General features: G+C 33.0%; 1 protein-coding gene across 6 annotated transcripts in view; it reads right to left on the bottom strand.

The window, feature by feature from the left end:
* Window positions 1–7,789: 7,789 nt before the first annotated feature.
* Window positions 7,790–14,394, bottom strand: part of LOC107850362 (PX domain-containing protein EREL2) — a 53,315-nt gene continuing 46,710 nt past the window's right edge. For 5 of the 6 annotated variants that reach the window (XM_016694842.2, XM_016694851.2, XM_016694858.2 and 2 more), the window contains 4 exons: window positions 12,366–12,530; window positions 12,015–12,254; window positions 11,411–11,629; window positions 7,790–8,315 (listed from right to left, as the gene is read on the bottom strand). In XM_016694842.2, the coding sequence (XP_016550328.2) occupies window positions 8,070–8,315; window positions 11,411–11,629; window positions 12,015–12,254; window positions 12,366–12,530 (870 nt within the window). In that variant the 3' untranslated portion in view covers window positions 7,790–8,069. Of the gene's footprint in view, window positions 8,316–10,297; window positions 10,489–11,410; window positions 11,630–12,014; window positions 12,255–12,365; window positions 12,531–14,394 lie in introns of all 6 variants that reach the window. The other variant, XR_001668566.2, reaches the window with a different exon arrangement.

The raw sequence follows: 14,394 nt of genomic DNA, 5'->3' as shown, positions 1-14,394 counted from the left end.
ATTTTCTATGGTTTAATTATGCTTTTATATGCATCAATGATATTTTTGGGCAATTGGATTGCATGGTAATGGTTTGGTGGTCTTTGGAATTGGTTTTGATCATATGATGCACCAAGGTATTTGATAAAATACTTACAAACATATGTGTATTAAATTGACTTCTTCAAATGGAACTCTTACTTGTCTTTAGCTTATATATAAAACTATAAATGGTTTAAAAAGTTTAAATGCTAATTTATTATTCTTGTGGAGAACATAGTAGTCTCCCAAGAGATTAATATGGTAAACGGAAAGGGCACTTGAGAGTTCCCTTAACCTAAATGGTTTGGCTATTGATAAATCTTACAAGTATGGTTGGTATGACAATACCACAAATAATTGGCCTTGGTTAATAAATGGTAATTGGATTGTTTGGACATGGTTTTAATTTGGGGATTAATGGCGGGATGTGTAACTAAGTCATGGAAGGTGGAGATTTTGGGGGGATCGAAACTGGAAACTCATGTTCGCCGATATGAGGGGCCTTCGATGACCATGTATAAGTGTCATGTTTATATTGGAGGGATGTACAAGTCATCCCATGGGATATTTCCTAGTCGTGCAGCTACACGCAGTGGGACTCTTTTAACAGGAAGAGATGTACCCATACGGCCCATGGGTGTGGTTAAATAGTAAGGGTATATAACCCAAGTAAAATGTTTTAAATGCATCATAAATCTGAATTCCCTTCTCCGAAACTTATATATATGTATGGTTGTATGCATCATGGATGGCTTTACTTGGTCGTTTAAATAGCATTACTTTATCCTTATCATAAGATACATGCTAGCGGTCACTCGCTAACCCGTCTACTAGTGGTTGTATACCCACGCTATGCAAGAAATAGTCATTCAACTCTTCCTACATAGTTATTGACTCAGGGACAGCTTTTGGATTAAAGTGGAGAGCATCCATCTTTTTGGAAGGCTTCATTTCATGATATGGACATTCTTAGACATTTTGCTTTTGTTTTGGATATTGGTTTTGGCCATTGTTGGGGTCATGTCCCAATTGGATATTTTTATTCTTTTGGATAGAGGCTTTGTGGTACTTCTGTGGGTTGGTATGGGTGGGATCAGTATTGGTGTCGGCCTTGGCATTGGAATAAGTTGGGAGGTTGACATCATGGGACATGATTTCTCACTGTTCTATCATATTACATTTTGGGTTTAATTATCATATTATATTTTGATATTCTTTTTGGTTTTGGTATGGTTGGATGGTTGGTTTGGTATGGGTAGACTCAGTTGGGTCGGTCATGGTTGTGACCCTATCCTAGAGTCTACATGAGAGCATTTATGCAATTTTGTTATATGCTCGAAATTCAGCTCATTTGAGGCTGTGGAAGGTGGTTGGGTTGGGTTAAGGGGCGGTCCACAGTCCTGGTTGGACTTGGGATACCCATTACGTCTAGGCCCTAGTTCGGGTTGTGACATCTATTATATCAAATAAAACCTCATTCTCCTTGTTACTATTGGTAATAACATTTGTAGAATGACTATTGCATGTGCAAAGTGCACTGGTGCATTTACAATGATTAGCTAGTTTCATTGTAAACTCTATTGAGCTAGTTATTATCATTAAGATTTTCTTTTGAAGAAGAATTATTTTTATTTTCCTCAAAGGTACAATATAATTTATTATTAACTTCTTCTTTTGGTTCTAAGATATTTACCATGTCTTTCTTTATATTAGAGACGTGATAATCTTTAATAGTATTTTCTAGTTTTTCATAGTTCCAACATATATTATTATAGTTTATATCATTATAGGATTTTGATTGAGAATTTAATTTTTTATTAGTTTTTCGTAAAATGTCATTTGTGACATCAAACTTTTCTTCATATTTAGGCAATTTATCTTTTGAAAATTCAGATAATTTAATATTGAATGGGTTTCTAACTTTTTATCATGGTAAGAGGAACTTGATTTATCCTTAAAAGTTGAATTATTATCGGTTTTTGAGAATCTGTTTAGAAACTACATGTAGTAGTTGATTTGTATAATTATTTTGGTGAAGTATTCTATTAATATCTTTATTTGTTAGATTACCTTTAGTATCTACTATATCTAGTTTAAAAGGTAAAGCAGTGATGACTCTACCATCTAGTGGTAGGCTAATTTATTCTAATGGAGGAATTACTGATTCAACTACCTTATCACTAGTATATCATTTATTAACAAACATGTTTAATGATTCCTTTTGACTGACTAACTTTCTTGTATATTTAAACCATTTAAAAATTTAATATTACATCTTAATCTTTTCATATCATTGCTCCAATTTTCTCTAAAAGAATATCTTTTTTTAATGAATATCTTTGTTTATATCATTGCCTTTTAATAGAATTTTCTGGACTAGTCCATAGTTTATCTGAATAGTCAAAGTCAAGTTCAAATATTTCATATGACCTATTCATGCATAGAGAGTCTTTTACTCCTAGCATTTCACTAGCAGTGAAACTTATTGATTTTTTAGTTTTAAAATTTCTAGATTCATATTCCACTTTAGGAATTGTTTCTGAGGAATCTACTCCTTTTAATTTTCATTATATCGCCTAATGTTACTTCCCATTCTTCTACAAACTTGAAGACTAACGGTCTAGAAAAGGACATTCTTCTACTTGAAGAAGCTAAATAAAAGGATTGGGATCTTAGAAATTTCAAATCTATAAATCCATCTTGATATTGTATTACCGATGCAATGTTTGAATTTTCTTTTTCAATTTCTAGCTTCATTAATGAGTCGAAGTTCCAATTATCTTTTATTAATAACTCAGCGCATTTTATCATTTTTGGAACAAACGTTTTATTATAATTATGATTAGCCTCCATAAGCATAGTAACTCCTTCATTACTTACTAGTTTAGCCTTAGGGGCTAAGGTAGTTTTCATTAATCTATAATATACTCTATATATTATTGCTATTTCTCAAGTATTAATCTTACTATTCATGTTTTTTTTTAGCATTTAATGTTAATGTATTCATAATATTTTGATCATTAATATATAGAAAAATTATGATAACAATTAAAGTATAGCGGGCTATTAGCGAGGTTAATTTATAATACTGCTAATAATGAATTATCAGAGTTTAATAACCTATTATCTCTTAAAAGGAGACATATAAGAACATTCAAACCTAATCTATATAATGGTTTAACTGCTACTTGTACAAGAACTATGTAAATAAACTTATAATTTTTTATATCTATTAATATCTTCAGCTGTTAATAATTAATCGTCTCAATATTCATATTAATTGCAACTGTAGATTCAAAAGTTTTAATATTATAAAAGCTTACCAAATCAAAGTGTTCAGTTTTATAGACCCTATTAAAACTTTCTTTTGAATATTTCAATTTTGTAAAACACTTTCTATTTTAGCAATTTTAGTAGAGGTAACAGAAATATTAACACTATTTATTACATTTTGGTTGGTTGGAGTATTCAGTAGAATTTTGTAGATAAGAGATAAAACACTATCCTAGAACAAATATCTACTTTAGATGTTACTTCTTTAATAATCATGTCTATGTTCAGTAATTACTGATTTTTCTTCTCCTAAAATTCTTCTATCCTATAGGCTTGGTGATGGAAACACCCTGTGGGTCTGGCTTTAACTTTTCAATACATACTCAAAGCTAATCTGACAAAAACATTCAAGATTACTAACGTCTAAATCGCTATAAAACGGCTACCCAACTTATGGAATAAAACTAAGAATATAGAGGAAGAACAACAATAATTACTAACCAAAAAAATTATTATTCCATGGGTAACACTAATTTTTACTGGCTCTAAGACAGCGTAACTCTCTAGTCACACTTACTCATACTCATATCCTCTTTTTGGCAACTTGGCTCTAATACCATTTGGAGGACGGATCAGAAAAATAGGAGCAAGATAACAATTTAAAGTAACTTAAAAAGTACTTTAAACTTTGAAAATAAACTTTAAAATTACAAAGTAAAAGCAAAGTAAGAACAAAAGAAAATAATGAAATTAGTAAAGAAGATTAGAGAGATTTATACTTACAAAAACTTTTTATTGATTAAGGAATTATAGAGAACTTACTAAGGGGAGATGGGAAATATGGAAAGTAGTAGAGAGTATTTCTGAATTGGGAAATTTTTGAATGCTCTCTACTGATACAAGTTGAAAGCCTCAAATAGGCCTCAAAAAATGCTGACTAATATTTAACATACACTATCTATTTTACATCTGTCTCCATACTAATACACCTCATTTATTTTACATATATCTTTGAGTAACTGATGACAGTATCTCTATTTCACAGGTGTCACTGAAATATTTCGTTGTTATCTTGAACATGTGACTTTTGCTGATTTTGATAAGTTTTTGGCCTTTTCTTCCATGAAGATTTGTGTCATTTGTCTTCTAGTCTTTATATTTTTTGGTGGTTGTCTATAGGGTCCACCATGTTTTGGTGATTTTCTGTGCCTTTGTCTTTTATGGATTTAATTCATTTTTGGGATCTACCTACTCCATGGTTAGAGCCTCTAAGGGGTCCAAATGGGTTAAGATGTGTGTTTCTTCATCCTGTAGTTACATAATTTTTTGGTAGATGCTTTGGGGTCCACTTCTTGTTGTATTAGCCTTTTTAAATATATAATAAGTGCAACTCCTATTATTTTTAATGAAGGGAGATATGTCACGACCCGAATCAGGGCCTAATCGTGATGGGTATCTCAAGCCCACCATGGACCGGATATGACACTCTTTGCCTAACCTCAACAACACAATAATCATAAAAATAAAATAGAAGCAAAACCAAATAATAAGAATGATACATAAACCAATAGGAAGGTTCTAAGAATCCAAACAAATAACCAACCCACACTTTGTCCATAAAACCTCCTAAATCAGAATACCAAATTAGGTCGAGACATGCCCCCGACCATGACAATGGAACTCTTAAATTCTCAAAATCTGAAAAGAAACCTAATAAAATGGTAAAGCTTTCCTAATGATGGAGGCTCACCACTTCAAAGCAACTCAACCGATATCTGCTCCACCTAAGACTGCACATGAGTTAACCAAGAACCGTAAGACCCTATATCATGAAATGATGTAGCATCCAGGGACGGTGGGATAAGTACTGGAATATAACTCGAGGAAGGGATAAAATAATGACAGGCCCAAAACTAATCAAACCCATATGCACACATTCATATGTCTATATATAATGTCAAGGTAGGGTATAAGGTTATAAACATTAGTTTAAAAACCATTAACCTGGACAAATTAAAATTCGAAGAACAAATTTGTTTGTTAAAATATATATATTTAAAATATATATATATTTAAAATATATATTTGACCTTATTTAAAATATATTTAAATGTTAAAATTCGAAGAACAAATTATGAATTTTTTTTCAAACGCATTAATTCGTTTGTACATGTATTTCAGTAGAAAAATAACAGCGGATATACTTTTAAGATTCTTTATTACAAGTTAGAAATGTTCTTTTTTATATTTACAAAATTAAGTAAATAATTACAATGCATAATAGGTTAGTTTTATTAAAGAATTTTACAATTTTATTTATTTATCCAATAATTTTTTTTTCTAATTGATTTAGTATATTTAAATTTATGGATTTACAATTATCATTATCCAACCAAATCCTTTTTCCCTCCAAGTCGCCTATACTTTCCTTCTCTCTCCTAAAATATTTCCATTATTTGAATAGAAAATAATATTTTCCTGCTCTCTCCCAGTCAAATATTTATTTATTTATTCAAAAATATTTTTATAATTAATTTAATAGGCTTAAATTTAAAAATTTTACAATTATTGTTACTCAACAAAAATTTTCTGCCTCCAATTCAGTCAATATTTTTCTTCTCTCTCCTAAATTAGTTTAGTTTTTGAAAAGAAAAATAAAATTTTCTTTCTCTCCTAGTTTCATTGATTATCTATTTGAAAATAATTTTTATTTTTTTTGTATTTTACTAAGAAGAATTGAGGGGGGTCAGAAATCTCATGTGAAAAGTGTCGCTCACTACACCGCACCTAAAATAAGGTGATGTTGCATTTATGCATATGTTAAGATCTCAATATTCTCATATTTTTTCTTCTCCTAACTAAAGAAAGTTAAAAAAAAGGAGAAAATTAATTTTTGCTACTTAATTTAGTAGGTAAATCAATTTATATATACATCATCATACACAAAAAGTATGTATAAAATGGTAAATCGATTTACATACACAAAAGGTATATGAAAAATGATAAATTAGTTTAAAAAAAATGTATGAAACCAATTTATATGCATATTTATACGAAAATAAAGTGTTTGAAATCAATTATATACACAGAATTTTTAATGTATGAAAATGGTGAGTCATTTAAAATCCACTAAATAGCTTATATAACTTATAAATACAAAATCCCTTTATATACACATTCATAAACCAAAAAAAAGTATTACAAATTGGAAACTGTTTATGATAAATTAAATAGTTTATATTTCATTAAAAAAAATCGACGATTAACACCAAATAATCTGGATAATATTGAATTTCACTTAGAATTTAATTTGTGATCGTTGGAGGAATAAGAAGTTCACACTAGATGAAGAAGAAGGCGAAAGGATAATCTGCACATTAATTATGAATGAGTAAAATTAGTAACAAACTAGTTTTAGAGAGATTTTAGAGGGTGATTGACATCCTATTGTTAACAGACTACTTTTTTAGGTATGCTTTTACATACATTTTTCTTTTGTAATTTTTTTTGTTAGGCTTTACTAAAAATCTATTGTTATGTAATGCAATCTAAAAAATATTGTTATGACTTGCAATAATCAAGCTAATATAATATATATATATATATATATATATATATATATATATATATATGGGTTTATTTCTCTATTTCAATTATGTATGACTGAGTACGGCGAAAAGTTTAGACATATATAACTAAAAGTTTAACTAACTTTTGCATGCACCTCGTTCAAAATGTTTGAACTTTTAGCTTTGCAAACCATACAAGATATCAGACAAGAAGGTCATAAGTTTGGCCTTCGCAAACCCACACGATCAGATGTAAATATCCAAAGTTATCAAGCTGAGACTGTCAGATTCAGACCTTCTTTAAAAAAAATTATGAAGCAGATATTAATTAAATGGTGAACCCAAAAGTGAGCACTAGCACACTTTGCCCGATTTTGTATTATCAATTTGTTATCTATAGCTCAGAGGATTTGCATTACCTATTAGTTATTTGCCGTTCATATGGGAAAATTTCTCCCATAATTTAGGAGTTATTGTTGGTCCATCTGTATTTAGAATGTTTTGCAAAGCACGAATAAGACAAACTTTCATTGTTCTCTGTAGTGAACCAACAGTTCAATAATATGTTCAGCAATTTTTCAAGTTAGACAAATCTGAAGAGAATCCTTTCAAGCATGATCGTAATAAAGGAGCTCTCGATCAAATTTTAGTTTAATAATAGCATCCACTCTGAAGAGAAAGAAGTATCGAGCTGTGGGGACGAGCGATTAAATGCTAATCCCCTCATCTTCTTCACATCTGATTCTTTTCTTCCTCTTTTGAAATTACAAATCATGTCCTCACAGAAACACTAGTCACCTGGTTCGGAACATTCATTGAAAAAAGATATGCAACGCCACTGGGGTATCTTCAAGTGTCAAGATTTGTACTGCATATAAAATTTTTGCTGGCTTAATTATTTTGCGGCAATAATGTCGGTACAAAGAAGCAAATAATTCCCCTACGTGGTATTAATTATTTTGCAGCAATAATGTCGGTACAAAGAAGCAAATAATTCCCCTATGTGATACAACGCATATCCAATTCTTACGAAGTCAAGACATTTTGCATACAACTTCAGTGTTGCATCTTTAGAGCTGTATGCATAAGGCTGCCGTTATATTACAATACCAACACTCATGTTGGATGTCAACTCTAGATCATTTTCACGGGAGTAAGGGTTCAGATATACTAGATATGACAAAATTATACAATATTTACCAGACTTCATCTATCTAAATGCTTGCTTTGTACAGTTTCACTCGAAGTGTCTTCACTCTCTCCAGGAGAAGACATTTTCTTTTTCAGAGTATAACGGATGACTGAGTTCACTTGTTTCCTCAACTTACCATTATCAACAAGGACATTGGTCAGCATGTTTCTCAACTTTTCATCTATAGTCCAGGTGTCACTTTTTACTTCATTCATTATCTCAGCAGTAGAAGAGGAATCGGTTCCTTCTTCTGCGGTCACCTGATAAAAATAAGTCACAACTACTCATGTCCGAGAGTGAACAAACAGCACCATGCATAAACTTATGTATGCAAAATCTTCAGGTAAACCTGAGGCCTGAGGCAACAGGTTGGCAAATTATAACAAACCAGAGCAACATAATTACACAAAACGAAAAGCTGTAGCCTGTAAATACAAAATCAGAACCTAAGTCACTTGGACATGAAAACGTATGAGTTCCTGATTTGTGAACCTTAGTTCAACCCATGTGGCACCACCAGAAGGTTTTTCTCTGACTCATGAAAAAAAATAACTAAATATCATTGATCAATCAGACACGTTCTAAATGAATGTGTGCCTACCAAAGAGAACATCTAGGACCTACGTCGCGTATCGTATTCTCCAAAAGTAGTGTATTTTTGGAGGATCCAACACGGTGCGGCAGGATTTTTGGAGATTCCGAGCAACACTATCAAGGACTTGAGGAGCAACCAATTTTCCAAATTTCTATCCGCTGTGACTTCAAAATTGATTTGCTTAATCATTTTACGTTATTTATTTATTTGATAACGGTGGTTTCTGGGGCCAACTTTTGATTTGGATTAATCTTTCAAAATCATCTGGAATGAGAATGAGATTTAAAAGATCCAAGCCACTGAAATGAGCTCTCAGCATGTCTATCTCATCTTTTTCATTAGTATATAGAAAAGATAAATCAACACTCTCATCCTCTCTCTACAGAAAAGCTGCATTTTCTTTTTTGGGGGGGGAAAAGTAGAAAGCTGTATTAAGCCCGTATAATTACCTCTTCTACTACCATGTTCAACCATATTTCTTGGGTGTAACAAGTTGAGCAACCCAAGTGACCAAAGCCTGGACATAGTCAACGTCATCCACACTAAGATCAAGCATCACTTCATTAACTGATGGCTACTCTTGTGATTCTAGAAATATTCTTTCACAAGCAAGCATGCATCAGAGGAGGTCAAACAACCAAGTTGTTCATTCTTATTAATTAGCCATTGTACAGCTGAGATGTGTTCATGACAGGTGTCAAAATCCTGATATTCTGGGAGACATAAATGTGTTTTAAAGGAAAAACTCTGCTAAAGAGTACTTGGGGTTTGTTTCAAGAAACCCACAACTGAATAGGAAACCAATAATATACAAACAGAACAGATGGAAATCACCAGAATTTATACATCAGTAGTCAAAGAGGGAAAAAATGGAAACAGATAAAGAGTTGAGATACTGCAAGCTATCTCTCAAAAAGTAATTCCCTAAGAAAGAATTTGGTTGCCTTCTCTCCTTCCATTTCTTCCAAGGTATGTAGAAACCCAATATTAATCATTTACTTGAGGAAAAGGTTGCAAGTTTCTCAATCAACTCAATACATTTTACAATTGAAAGTGTTCACATAATCTAAGTCTTCCAGTTTCTTTTGCTCTCGTAGTTGCAAGTGCTTTGGCACATCTAAAGTCTAAACTAAGGGTGGCAAAATTAGCCCAAACCCATTTTACCTGCCCAAGTTTTAATAGGTTTGGGCTAGCAAGATTTTAAAGATAGGCTAGTTTGGGCTAGCCCAAGTTAACCCATCAAAAATCATCAACCCAAATCCGACCCCTCAAATGAACCCAAACTGACCCATCAGCAACCCTCCGTTCAGAAGTGTAGCAGCTACAAAATGTGATCAACTCTTTCCTTTCAAATTTTTTTTAATCATTTTCTTTTAATTTTCTTTGTTTTGCTGGGAGTCTAACTTCCTGTTTGGATTGGCTTATTTTAAGTGCTTTTAAGCCGAAGTAGTTTTTAAGCAATTTTGGAGTGTTTGGGTAAAACAAAAAAGTTCTTTTAAGCACTTATCTTTTAGCAAGAAAGGCAAAAACAAGTCAAAAGCCATAAAGTTAGAATTCCGAACTTATGGCTTTTGACTTATAAACCAAAAGCTATAAGCTCATCCAAATACCCACTAACCTTATTTTGGCTTTTGCTTGTGTTCTTACCTGATTATTCTTGAAGCCATGGGTAATATGAATATCCTTTTTTTATCCATGTTGCATATGGGCGGGTTGGTATCCAATCCGACCTTACCCGTCAATTAATCCATTTTTGTCCGTGTTACACATAGGCAGATCAGATATTTCATCTGTTTTTGTTTAATCCATATCCGACCAAACCCGTCCATTTGCCACTCCTATTATGTACAAAACAACCATAAAAATATACAAAGGCAAGGATAAAAAAGAGAATCTTAAATCATTATTCATTACTTCAAATAACCTTTAATTTTCTTTATATTTTAGTTTTTATATAACAAGGTTAAAGTAATTTCAAATAGAATCTACATATTGGGATGACTTGTGAGGAAATATTTATGGTGGATATCTTTGTTATTTTAAGTGAAGCTATGAAATATTTATGGTCAATATCTTTGTTATTTTGAGTGAAGCTATATTGCTCGGACTCTTCAAAAATGTTAACGGGAGCATGTTGGATTCTCCAAAGTTAGTGTATTTTTGGAGAATCCAACACAGGTGCAGCATGGAAAGTGAAGAGTCCGCGCAAAGCATATGCTTGAGTTTTTTTCTTTTTATATCCAAAAAGTATCTATATTTGATTTTCAGAACACCGTTTATTTGGAAAAGCATGAGCGAGAGAATATTTGCAATCAAAGAAAAGAATATTGATATTTTCAGTTTCTCAAAATGTTTAAAAAGTGATTTAAGTTGGGTGGGTTGGGCATTGACCCATATATTGATTCATCCCATCTTGACCCATCCAACTTCAGCCTGAACGGCCCATTTGCCACCCCTAGCTACTAAACCAAGGTTTGTTGACTTAGCAACTGTATAGAGATGGGAATATTGATCTTGTTGCTTAATCTCATGGTATTTATATCAAACAAGATTTAAAGTTCCACATTAAATTTTCTTTGTCATAATTTATATTTAACTTCCCCTTCCCCTGTGAGATCTGCCTTACTTACCAACAAGATAAAACAATCGACGTATAAGAAAAAACTGAAATGCACCAAGCTTTACATGCCACTTTCCACTGCCTATACAACTATCACAAAATTGAAACTCAAAAGTCATCGTGCAGACAATCTAGAATACCTCTGCAAGGAGAAAGTTGATTTGGTTGTCACAGGTCGTGAGGAGATTCAAGGCATCTGAGCATGAGGAATGATCCATGACAAGGTCATCTTCATTCTCATAGACTAAATTAATGCTGCATTCCTCAAAGCGCTGTTGAAGAACTTGGAATTCATGAAGCAGCTTCATGAAAGATGTCCTTGCTTGTTCGTTGGCTTGCCTCTCCTCTTCATAGAGTCTCTGGATATGCAAGAGAAATTTCAACAACAAAAAATATAATAACAAACGAGGATATGCATATCTGTTAATACATGAATCCACTTAATCATTTTTAAACTAAAAGAGATTTCCACAATTGACCAATTATACTGAAAGGTCTCAGTTTTTCTCCTACTACTATACAACCCTTTCGTTCCATTCTTCACAGAAAGTTCAGTATTGTTAATAAATTAACAGACGAGACTGGAAGGAATTGAGTCAGAATGTGATCTATACAGCATATATTCACATACAATTGAATCACAATCAACATTAGAGCAAGAAAGGCTGAAGAGCTGTTCACATCATGACAAAGTGATTGATCATTCTAGGAGGGAACTTAATTGTGAACAACAGCAATGTATACCTCAGCCCCCAATTTTTCTTCAAGAGAATGATTTAGCTGCTTCTTCAAATCTGCTTGTGAGCCTCGGAGTGATTTTACTTCTTTAATGAGAACTTTAAGATCAGCTTTTGATTTTAATTCGAGTTCTTGATGTTGTTTCTGCAACTCATCAAGCTTCCATTTTGTGGCATCCAACTCCTGCAAGATTCTGTCTTTTTCCTGACTAGCATTGTCTTCCATGGAAGCATTGCCCAGTTTACCCTGACAAGGTTTGACAAATGTATGGTCTGATCTTAACATATGGACTTTGTGTGTGTGTGTGTGTGGGGGGGGGGGGGGGGAGAAGATAATCAAGTGAAACAGTGGAATAACCTTCTGTGAGTTCAATTTCAGTTCCATTTCCAATGACTTCTGCCGGAGCTCTTCCATATCCCACTGCATCTGTGTGACCCTTTCCCTTTCAATCAATATTGTTTGCTCAAGGTTTTCTTCGCTTTTCTGTTTAGTAGCCTCAAGCTCCACTACTAAATCCTTAACCTGGTATAGTAACCATTATATCAGAGCATCAGAGAACACACATTTATGACCTCTAAAATTACGGCTTTTCAGAAAAGTGTTTTTTTTTTTTTTGATAATTTCAAAAAAGCTTTTTTTCTCACAAATAGAACAGTTTATGCCTGACGTCATTGATATTCTCCTTTTCAATAACATGGTATCCAGCAACCTTGCACACACATCAACTAATCTGTGGCTGCTAATGCCACCAACACATAGTGGGTACCGCACCCACCAAAGTTTACGCAAATTGGAAGAATTCACATAGATTTGCCTCCGCTAGAGTAGAGCCTTGGTTCCTTTTCACTCCATTCCTTAGACCACTAAAGCATACCCCCTTGGGGCCGACGTCATCTCTATTCTCAATGCATATTAGCATGATGTTACTAACATAGATCTTTCTTTTAGCTATTACCTCAAGTTAAAACAAAATTAGAAGCAGGAAGATAAGCCAGGTAGATAAGTTTCTTTCTTAGTGCACAACTCTTTCACCTTCCTCACATATGTAATAAGAAAGGTCCTACTTGATCAGTATTCCAATGGAACCAGCCATGAATAAAATGTTCATTATTGGTTTTCCTGGTTATCCGATCCTAAAGATGTCTAAGAAAATATAATTAAATCTTTGCTTAAATAAAAGTTAACAACCCCCCCCCCCCCCCCCCCTCCCCTCCCCCCAACCACCACAAAAAAAAAATTGCTTAAATGATGAATTATGAGCCTTCCCAATTATGATATCTACAGTAAGACAGGAATTAAAGACAAGCACAAGCACTAAAATTTCCCACTTGGCTAATATTTTTGCACTTGCCTCTCATAAACTGAATTAAACAAGGAAATACAAACTCATTTTGTCCTACTTAAATCAACTCATACTTCCACATGGCAGAGTGTTTCATATTTCATCTCTTTACTTCTCTCTCGTTTGTTTTTCTGGTGTTGGGTTCATGAGTCAAAGCCTTAAAGATATCACAACATAGCACCCAAAGGGCTGGCCTAGTGGCCAATGAAGTGGTTGAGAACCACGACGTCTCAGGTTCAAATCCCATCAAAGGCAAAAAATACTAGCTGATTTCTTCCTGTTTTTCCTAGCCTTAGAGGACAAAGTTACCTGATACCTGTTGTTGGTGGGAGGCGGTAGGTATCCCATGGAATTGGACGAGTTGCACGCAAGCTGGCCCGGACACCACGGTTATATAAAAAAAGATACCACAATACACTTCTTGTCTCTGCTTCATGGGGGAGCAAATTTGAAAAGGCTTTCAACAACAATAATGAAGAAAGGCCCATCATTGGTGATCTATATTACTACTTGGGGGGTTATATTAGGAAGACTTTTTCGGCATTGTATGGGTATTTAAGGTCATTAACCCATGATCCAAGAATTCAAGGTCTCTCTGGTTGGTATGCTCCGTATCCAATGGCATTACACAAATACATTTACTCTTGAAAAGCCTTACACCAAGGATATACATTTTCTATGGCCGAAGATAGATTCCATTCAATATCTATAATCTATATCTATAATATATTAAAAGTGTGAAGGGCCTTAAAAATATTATTTGAACTTTTTGTCTTTCATTAAAAGTCTTTATAGAAGACAAAATCGTCTTTTCACTATTTTCCTTCAATTATTATTTTATTAAAATAAGGACTCCTTAAATATAAGTGAAGAAATAAATTTATGAGTCCTAAAATATATGAAAAAAAAAAATAGGAGTCCTAAAATATATGGGAAGAACTTTAATGATATAAATATATGAAAAAATAAATATATAAATCCTAAAATATAATAAAGTGTCCTAAAATATAATTTTAGATATTACTTTATTACTACCCAACAGAC

Source organism: Capsicum annuum, unplaced genomic scaffold (assembly GCF_002878395.1).
Source record: "Capsicum annuum cultivar UCD-10X-F1 unplaced genomic scaffold, UCD10Xv1.1 ctg4035, whole genome shotgun sequence".
Taxonomy (NCBI): Eukaryota; Viridiplantae; Streptophyta; class Magnoliopsida; order Solanales; family Solanaceae; genus Capsicum; species Capsicum annuum.
Note: the sequence above shows the minus strand (reverse complement) of the source record. Positions and strands in the feature narration are given on the sequence as shown.